A 9,462-nucleotide genomic window follows, 5' to 3' on the forward strand; every position below is an offset into this window, starting at 1 on the left:
GAAATGTGTCCAATTATCAGGATTCAATCACCATGGCAAATAAAGGTGAAACCATAATTGCAGGCTCTGCTGCCTGGTGGGCAAAGCTCACGCGAGGTGCCACCGCTCCGGGCAACCCAGAGCGAAAGGCTCCTTCAGGCAGCGTGGTGTCGAGCTGCTCGCAGGTTGCTCCTAATGAGTGATCAAATTATGAGCAGTGTTCTAAGCAGTCCACAGGGGAGGAAGTTACGTTTCCCTCTAATCATGGAAGCGCATTTTAACAATCCATTTGGACAAAGGTTAGGGGAAAAGCAACCACTCTATTTATAGGGCAAGGGTTTTCACAAGGAAAAGCTGCAGTTCACAGCTGTGTGATATCCTCGCCTCTGCAGCATGGCAAATCTTTATCGGCATGATCCAAGGTCTTCTGCTGCCTTGATGCAGGATGCTGCTGCCTGGAGTCACTGTAGGGCTTTCCCAGGTTCGGGTTGCGGGACTGTTTCTGAGACTGTCAGTTATTCTCGGGAGGCTTTGTCCTGTTGACATCCTAAAGCTCTAAAACTAAATCAGGAGAAATTTGGATTTGTTTTTGAATGGTTTCAAGGTTTGCAAGTCAGCTGCAGCCAGTGATGGTTTAAGTACGGGATAAGCGGTGGAGAGGCTCCGCTGAGCAGCCTGCCAAGCTGCAGCATCAGCTCCATTCATTGCCCAAACGACCACTGATTATACAACTACTACTTTTTGTTTTCCACCACAGAGAGGTGATCTCTCTTTACTTTTACAACAGTTGCATTGCCTGTCGATCTTTCTCACTGTCATGCAAGGTTCATAGCATAAGAAAGAGCTGTTTGCCCTTCGAGCCCTGCCCATAAAAACTCTTTTTATTGCTTTGTCTGGGTTTGGCAAGGGTGAGCTCTCCTCAATGACCTGCTCTCTTGGTATGTAATTACTTCCCAGCTGAATGTAGCTGTGTGCATATTAAAGGTGAAAGCAACTCTCATTCCAACACAGGAAAGCCAGCTGAAGTTTACTGGCTTTATGAAGAGTTTGATTAGGATAGGCAAGTTCAGAAGAATTCAGTGTCAAGGTTTTAGAACTATTTTCATCGCATAGCTTATGCAGGAGGTTTATCCTGAAGTGCTCATGATGCTCCTGTGGGTACGAGCAGCCTAAAGATCTCCTTAGGTTTGCACTGAGAGAATAAATGTTGCTTCTACAAATCCCACCTGCCCTGGAGGTGATGGAGGAGCCAGTCAGGCATCGATGCAGCACAGCAGCCTCTGGGTCTCTGCTGGGTTTCGGCAAGTCACAGCCTCCTGCGCTGGAGAGCTCGACTCTGCTTTATTTTCCCCTCCCAAATTGTTCAAAACAACAACAAAATACTTTGAATTTGGCAGTTATTCAGCCAGTGAAGCAATTGGATGGATAAATTCCACCCTGTCATGGGACTTCACCACTTTTCACTGGCAAAATACCTCACGTGTGGTTGGTCACACAGGTCCCTTGGCAGGTGGCTCGGGAAAGCATCTCCCCTGTCCTGGTGAACACACACTCGGAGCGTGTCTGTGATCCCTGGCTGGGAGGCACTAGCTGCTGTTTTCTCCTGTCCTCAAATCTTGGTCAAGCCTTTTATCTGTGAAAATTTAAGTGCTGTTTATTCGTATCTGAGTATAACTGTGAAAAACTCGCTCCTTTTAATGCATGAATAGGCAGATTAATCTCTACCTTATTTTTAGCACTGTTTGCATCATGAAAAGTTTCCCTTCTCTCTCCCACACCCTGCCCGCTGTGTGTAACAAGTTCCTAAACAAAATTGATTTTGAGAGTGGTCAGAGAGTGGAATAGGCTGCCCAGGGAGGGGGTGGAGTCCCCATCCCTGGGTGTGTTTAAGGGCCGTTTGGATGAGCTGTTGGGGGATGTGGTGTAGGGGAGAACTTTGCAGAGTCGGGCTGAGGGTTGGACTCGACGATCCCAAGGGTCTTTTCCAACCTGAATGATTCTATGTGATTTCCCCTGGTTGTGCCGGTGACACTGAGCTGGTGCCCCTTCCTGGGTGCACAGAGGTGGCTCTAGACCCAGCAGCCCCACACTCTCTCCCTGGTAGTAGCTGCTGCTTGCTGGGGCACAAATCTGATCTGGTGGGTGCTCATGCACAAAATATTCCTGCTCTAGGTCTGCATCTGGTTGCTGCGCAGGGTTTTGGGTGGGTGTGATCCGAGGCAGCCCTGGTACCCGGGGGGGTCTCGGCTGGATGGATCCCTTCCCAGGAGGTGGCCCCTCAGGCCAGATGCCATGCCAAGGAGTGTGACCACTGCGTGAGGACAGCAAGGTCATCACCCTCCAGGCTGCCACCTCCACAGAGCCAGAATGAGCCCTTGGAAGCTGCTCTCTGCCTGGTGTTGCCTGCAGCTGCCTGCTTTGGCTTGCCCTAGAGATAGGGCCAGTTAATGACTAACAGGCACTGCTGTAGCCCTGCCCAGCCTCTCCCTCCCTGGGCTGCCCATCCACCTTGCTGGGCCATGTCCAGGTTGTGCTGGATCTGACACCCTCCACCACCTGCTTCCCAGGACACTGCTTTTGTCCCTTTTCCCTCGGTAAACCCCACATCCGTCCCCATGTGTCTGCAATCCGAGTTGCAGCAGAGCCTGCGCCAAGGGCGGTAGGAAACGTCCGCTTTGTTCTAGCCCTTTGGGTTGGGTCTTCCTCTCCCGCAGCCTGATATTCTCCTCGGTCCACCCTCGCTCGGTGAATGAAGTTATTCCCCAAGGGCCCTCACGGCACAGCTTTGTTCAGCGCAGGGGTTTTCCAGGCGGTGTCAGATGCTGGTGGCTGCAGCTGGAGACACATTGCATCAGTCACGCTTGGCTCTTGTCTCCCGCCCTAGACGATGCAGTAACACATCAGACCTTTCCAGCCTGAAAGTAGGGCAAATGAGTTCAATATACGGGGGAAAACCAGCTTGCTTTCCCCCTCACCTTCTGCGTTGTCCATGTGTTTTCTTTTTAGGCAAACCTGAGATATTCTTCACTGCCAATCTTCTCACAGAAGCCAACAGCACTGCTGATAGGGACACCCACAGCAGGGATGTGGTGCAGGGGTTTTTCTAATAGCGTAGCCTGCAACCCTGCTCTATGTCAGGTCTGACTGGCAGATGATGGCAGATACACACCAACTACCCCACATGTGCACAGAACCTGGGCGTCCCTTCCCAGGACAAGCAGGATTCCACCCATCAGCTGCCCTGAGCAGAGGGGAGGTGGAAAAGGGGAGCTAAATTCTCTCTGCTTTCATGACTCATGAAAAAAAATCCTCCAACTGTCTCTGACAACAGCACAGCTGTTTGGGTATTTTCAAGGAATCTGGAATGCATTCGCAGAACTCTCCCATGAGAAAAAGTAAACACGTCATATATAAAATGTTTTTATTAAAACAAATATACAACACGTTATATACAAAAATAAAATGTACAAGAAAATAAGTCTATTACAGCTTAGTGATTTGATTTCTATGTATTACACACGAACTAGAACCTCTTCCATCCTGCGCTCTCCTGCACACGCGGCCCCGGGGCGGGTCGGTGGGGTGTTCCAGCTTGCTGCATACAGTACTGTAGGTATCCTGGTAGAGTGCTAGAAGGGGTCTCAGAAAGGCATGGCATAAATAAAGAGCTCTGCCCCTATCAGTGCAAAAATTGTTTCATGCAGCATCTCTTCAGCTATGATGTGGAACTAGATACAGCATGCCTGCGAGCAGATAACATCCTATGAGTGGATCTGGGTAACTGTACTATGTGGAAGCGAAGCCTAAACTGAATTTTCACATTTTATTGGTCTAAACTATTTACACAGTTTAAAGATCTGAAAGATGAGCTATGTGATAGAGTCAATCAAAGACGAGAAGGCCAATTAGTGCAATTTTTCTAAGTACAATGACAGTCATTAAGCTCAATGTCACCAGTGTTGCACAGGTAAGCAGCAACCAAAACTAACAGGCAAGAGACTCATTTGCAGCGTCTCCCCTCAGCACTCCGTGGGTAAAGTGCTCGTCCTGTCTCACGCAGGAGGATGACAACAGCCTCTCCCCAGGCCTCCGGCACAGTCCCCCTTCAGCCGTACCCCGCCAGGGCAGAGCCCACGGCCCATCAGCGACCCTCCAGCTAAAGCTTCACCGCCGAGCGCTGACGAGGGGCGTGCTGCAGCTGAGCATCTTCAGTGCCAGGACTCCTACTACTGAGATGGGAGTCTTTTTTTTTTTTAATTTATAATGCAGTTTTTCTTGCTAACTTTTCCAGGCCTAAAAGTTAAAACGGAATATAAAAGCTACTTTCTTTGTTTGGTCAGTAACAAACAATTTCCTCCATTCTCTTCAGGCTCGTCAAAAGTTTTTACATCAGAGCAGTTCATGGTCAGAAGAAGCCGGGGGTTTACAAGCCACAGGGAATGACTTGCATGCTAGGTCTCACTGTCTCCAGCCAGGAGAAGTCTAGGCTGCTTTTCTGGTCGAAGAACCTGAACTCCAGCTCTCCTAGATGAAACAAAACAAGAATGAGCACTGAATCACACACAGCAAGAGCAAAATAGTGTATGTATATGTGTGTATATATATAAAAATATGTCAAAAATTTAAAGATTCCTCAGATGTAAATACCTTAGACTAATATTTTGCTAAAATACTCTAAACACTCTCTATTAAACTGTCCTATTTAAGCTATTGCTAGTGGAAATTCTTCAGTTACATTGCAAGCAGTTCCTGAAAGCTGGCATAGTTTACATGTGTATAACCCTAAGACAAATCAGTAGTATACTCTTACTGGAGGCATTTTTCTCCTTTTTCTTTTATGAACGAATTCCTTACAGACTCCTGACAAGCCACACAGAAATCTCAAAACACAGGGCTGTGTGAACTCCTCTATCTACTTGCTCCCTCCCAATTAGTGTCTTGCACAAAACCCCTCGTCTGCATCGTCCTTGACTGTCAGTGGTAACGGAAGAGGCTGTACCCGAAGTCGTGTCGATCTCCCCATCCTGCTCCTTGTAGCTGTAAGTGCTGCACATGGTCTGCGTGCCCGGCTCGTTGGTGAGAAAGCCTTTCCCCCCGACGCTGGTGGCGTGCCAGTCCTGGGCTGGTTCAAGCAGCTGTAAGAGAATAAGGAGATGGTAAAAACTGCTCCTTCTTTCTGTGAGTACAACGTTTTATTGCTTTCCCTTAACTAGAAGACAGGTAAGCTAAAAAGATCAAATTATATCTTCTCATGCTAAATTATATAAAACTCGTTTTACTCCCAGTTAAAAAAAAAAAGTTAATGAAAAACAGGGAGGGCCAGAGCACCTTCGGTGATTAAAGTCTTATCAGTGGGATGAGCGTGACATGTCTGCAAATACAGATTAAGCACCATACATGTCAGAAGTGTAGAGAAGGGCAAAATAAAGCCTAGAGAATATCTGCAGACTCTAAAACAGCCACCTCTACTTCTAGCAGTACCCAATAGCTTCCTCTGACTTTCACATGAAGAGTAAACTATTTCCATGGCTGCGTCCTCTCCAGCTCAGGTTTGCAAAGTAGCCTTCTTTTATATTTAATTTTTCAGGCTTCCTCATTAAATTAAGGGTCTTGGATTACATAAGCGTATGTTCAGCTCATGGAGGACTGGATCAGATAGCTGCTTCCCTTCCTCTCTTGGTGCAAGCAGCAACTTTGGCCAACTTTATTCTGACCAGAAGGGCTGGTTTTACCTTAAAAATGTCCGAATTCATTTCCTCTTCATCTTCGTCTGTGACTGTTTAGAAAGCATGTGGAAAAAAAAAAGAAGAAAACATAGACGTCAACTTTTTGCACGTTAGCCCTCACTTCTGCTTCTTCACCACGCAACCCGCTTCATATTCTCTTGTCACGCACCACCACCACCTTTGACTTCCCCCCCCCGCCCCACGGATGACACCGAGGAGGGGCTCATGGGTTTGAGGCGGGGAGGCCCATCAGCAGCTCCATGGCCCAGACACCCCCCAGCCCTTCATCTCAGATACTCTCCAACAACCCCATCTTGGGGTGCACGGCCCCAGCCAGCCCCAACGCCTCCCCAAGACTCCCCAAAGCAGAGCCTGCTTGGTATGTGGGATGAAGATGATTTGCACCCCAAGTGAAGAATCACTCTGATACATCCACGTTAATTCCTTTTTTCCCCTCTGGGAAGCGCGGTTTCCTCCACTGTCACTACTGTACCCAACTCTGTCCTGCTTCTGGCATCGTCTCCTTCCAGCTGCCTCGGAAACCCCCCATCCCACCCTCCCAGCTCAGAAATCTCTCCCTTTTTTACAGGCTGATCTGTCCGTGCCACCACGTTGAGCCTGTGAGACGAAGCCTGCCCCTTTGCCCCCATGTGCAAAGTACATGGCATTTTGGAGCCTTTCACCCACGAGCAGCTACTTCTGCAGGTGGCACGTGCCCTTCTGTAACCTGGCTGCTTTGGTAGCTCCAGCCATCCAAAATCCATCAAGTGGAGGTTGTGTTTTTTTTTTTTTTTTCTACAAGACAACTCTTGTTTCTCTTGATCCCCCAGGCATTCTTTTATCCCACTGCCTTGCTTCCAACCAACAGACCGATGAAAGACCAGGGTAGGAAAAAAGAAATACCCACCTTCTGAGGATGAAGCTAGGGGAGACACCTGGAGCTGGTAGAGGTCGTTGGTGCTGTCAGCCATGGTGATCTCCATCGGCGGCCTCCAGTCGGTCAGGGAGCCGCTCACCTCACACGACGAGAGGTCTGTGGGATGCACCAGGAGTTGGCACTCACGAGAGACACAACCACCTCTATTTCCTCCCTGCCCATCTGATGCCACAGCCAGGCCCAGCCCCAAGAGTCCTCTTTGTCTTTTGGCGCAGAGATTGTGGGTTTAGCACAGGCGGCACTTCCCACTCTGCTCGGAGAGCTAAAACTGAGTCTCACCTAAGGTGATGGATGTGCTCTCAACCTCCACTTCCTGCCCCGTGTAGTCATGAACAGTGTAGCCACTGTGGTCATCTGGCAGAGGAGTGTTGGTTAGTCTTTCTGCTGACTCTTCCGTCCTCATGTCTTCGTATGGCTACAAAAATAAGGGCAAAGCATGAAAGACTTGTCTAAGAGCACACAAGTTCCCACATGCAAAAAATTAAGCACAAAAACCACCAAAACCTCTAGCTTCTTCAGCTGCCTCTACAGACACATACCTTTCTCTTGCTCCTGTTTCTTGCTTCTCTTGAAGACTTTGACTTCCTTTCTGTTAAATAAAAATAAGGTGAATGTTAGAAAGGGCTGCCTGGCTGACATTTTAGGCGAGCTCTTGCAGCTCTGAGTCCTGGTCAAGCTCTGCAACTGCTGTCACCACCAGCAGCTCCCGATCGCTTCCTGATGATGCTATCCTGATGGGATAAAATGAACCATTTGTCCAAACCGTTACCAATGGCAATAACCAGTGACTAACCCCAGTAGCACCAGTGCTACCAACAGGTCTGTTATACCCCTGCCTACGCAGAGCCGGAAACTTAAGGGGTGTTTAAGAGCAGCAGCTGTGTAACCCCGGCTGGATTGCTGCAGGCTTACCTTTCTTCTGATCCTTTGTCAGGGGCGGCAGCATCCTGTAAACCCTGACAGCACTGGAGCCTTTGTTGATGCTTTTATCCTTCACTTCTTCGATGTCGGGCAGTGAATTCATAGCACAGCGGAAGTTTGCCTTCCAGGTTTTCGGATCAGGGTCTTTCTCACCTACTTTATATCTTCCTATAAATAAGAGATGGGGTGAGTATTTAGATTTTTCAGTGCTAGTTCTTCCCACCCCCAAAAAATTCATTTTTCTAGTTTCTCTGACATAGACACTAGTAGTTGATAAAACCACCTGGGCTGTAAATCAAGACCAAAAAAAAGCCTTGTCTGAGATATTCATGGGACTTATGGAAACATAAAGCCAGCACACACCTGTATGAATGGCCCAGCTCCGGAAGAGGCAGGCGTCTTTCTCCATGTCCCAGCCATGCTTCGCTGCGTGCTTCCATGGGATTTGAAACATCATCTTATCCTGTAGTTAAACCAATAGAGATTTGAATTAAAAAAGAAGCACCACATGCCAGTTTGGAACGATGGATTTAGCCAAAGAATTCTCAGTAGCAGCTCAGAAATTTTACAAACCCTCTGCTCTATATCTTAATTAAACATCCATTGTTCCATCTCTTTTGCTCAAGGTATTTAAGGTTTTTTATAATTTCTGAAACTGGGAAAAAAAAAAAAAACCACACATGGTACAGTACAGTAGAAGTAAGCTGCAGTGCCAATTTTATCCCAGAATCATTTTGCATCACATTGCATCTAATCTATTAGTATGTAATAAACTACAGCATATTTTCTAGGTACACTTTGGTAGAGAATCCCTTTACAAAGTTGTGCATAAGATCTTGCAGGAATCCTAAGAAAAACATGTCCCAGCTTAAATATCACCTTGGGATGGATGTGGAAGCCTCAGAGACAGAGCCCTGGTTCAATAAGCCCAGTGACCTGCCTGTGCTGCAGGTGCAGGGGGTGCCTTCCCAACCAAAAAATACTATGTTTCTTTCTGGCCAAATCTTAAAACTGGGAGCAACTGGGAGAGTAACTGGAGGTAGCTACTTAACTGGGACAGGAGGTGATTTGGCTCAAGCGGGCAGCAGGAGCTAAAGGAGATGTGGGAGTTTTCTTGGTTCTCCATCCCATTCAGACTGCTTTTATTGTAATTCATCATTTCCCTGCTGCGAGTTTTCCCAGGAAAAAAACAGAACTGCTACTTTGTGTGCCAACCAGAGCTACTTTTTCTAAAACAAAAACAGTTGGGTTTTAAACACAATGCTTGCAAGTTTTCTCCATGTTCTTCTGCCCTCTGTGATCTTGACTCGTGTAATCTAATAAGGATGGTTGATGACCCAGAAATAAGAAGAATAACAACAACAGTAATAAAGAACCCTCACCTTGTTAATCCATATCAGTCCTGGTATTTGATTGGAATTAATCTGCATTTCCAACCAGGGCCTCATGCGCATTCTTGACACTGGCATGTTGTCTGTGAAACAAACAACAGGTCAGCAAAAATCCCATCACTATTTTAACCATTCTGCAATGTCACCCCTCCCTTCCCCTCTGCCCCCCGAGCGTTACCGCTAACGCGACCGATGCGACCAAAGCGACTTTTCCAGGGGTTTAGTTCTCTTTCAGTATCTTCCACCTGCTGGGGGGGGGGGGGCGGGCAATGCTTCCCGCTCGGCCCGGCCAGCACTAAAAAAGCCTCTCAAGTTTTGAATCCTGGGGGTGGGCGGATGGCGGGGGCTCGGCCCGTGCTGCGTGGGGCAGGGGAGGGGGCCGGGGGGAGCCCACCCCCATCACCCACTTTTCCAAGGAGTGGGTGCGGGTCTCCCCGCAGGGACCGGTGCGGGACCCCCCCCCCCCCCCCCGCGGCCGCAGAGAGTCACTAACTGCACGGGCGCCTTC

General features: G+C 48.2%; 1 protein-coding gene across 1 annotated transcript; it reads right to left on the reverse strand.

The window, feature by feature from the left end:
- Positions 1-3,383: 3,383 nt before the first annotated feature.
- Positions 3,384-9,037, reverse strand: IRF1 (interferon regulatory factor 1). Its single transcript, XM_074883221.1, has 9 exons — positions 8,946-9,037; positions 7,927-8,026; positions 7,555-7,731; positions 7,182-7,231; positions 6,922-7,057; positions 6,613-6,738; positions 5,712-5,755; positions 4,979-5,114; positions 3,384-4,503 (listed from the first exon to the last, which is right to left on the reverse strand). Exons 1-9 carry the CDS (start codon positions 9,030-9,032, stop codon positions 4,403-4,405), a joined length of 957 nt encoding a protein of 318 aa, XP_074739322.1. The 5' UTR covers positions 9,033-9,037; the 3' UTR covers positions 3,384-4,402.
- Positions 9,038-9,462: the final 425 nt, after the last annotated feature.

The sequence above is a fragment of the Strix uralensis genome, chromosome 14, assembly GCF_047716275.1.
Source record: "Strix uralensis isolate ZFMK-TIS-50842 chromosome 14, bStrUra1, whole genome shotgun sequence".
In the NCBI taxonomy this organism is placed as follows: domain Eukaryota; kingdom Metazoa; phylum Chordata; class Aves; order Strigiformes; family Strigidae; genus Strix; species Strix uralensis.

Bases quoted from the DNA above. Each gene is read 5' to 3' on its own strand.
- IRF1 (XM_074883221.1), bottom strand. From the start codon at position 9,032: ATGCCAGTGTCAAGAATGCGCATGAGGCCCTGGTTGGAAATGCAGATT. The intron at 7,232-7,554 runs GTAAGCCTGCAG...TTTATTTAACAG, and splicing joins GACAAAGGATCAGAAGAAAG to AAAGGAAGTCAAAGTCTTCA. The intron at 7,058-7,181 runs GTATGTGTCTGT...TTATTTTTGTAG, and splicing joins GAAACAGGAGCAAGAGAAAG to CCATACGAAGACATGAGGAC.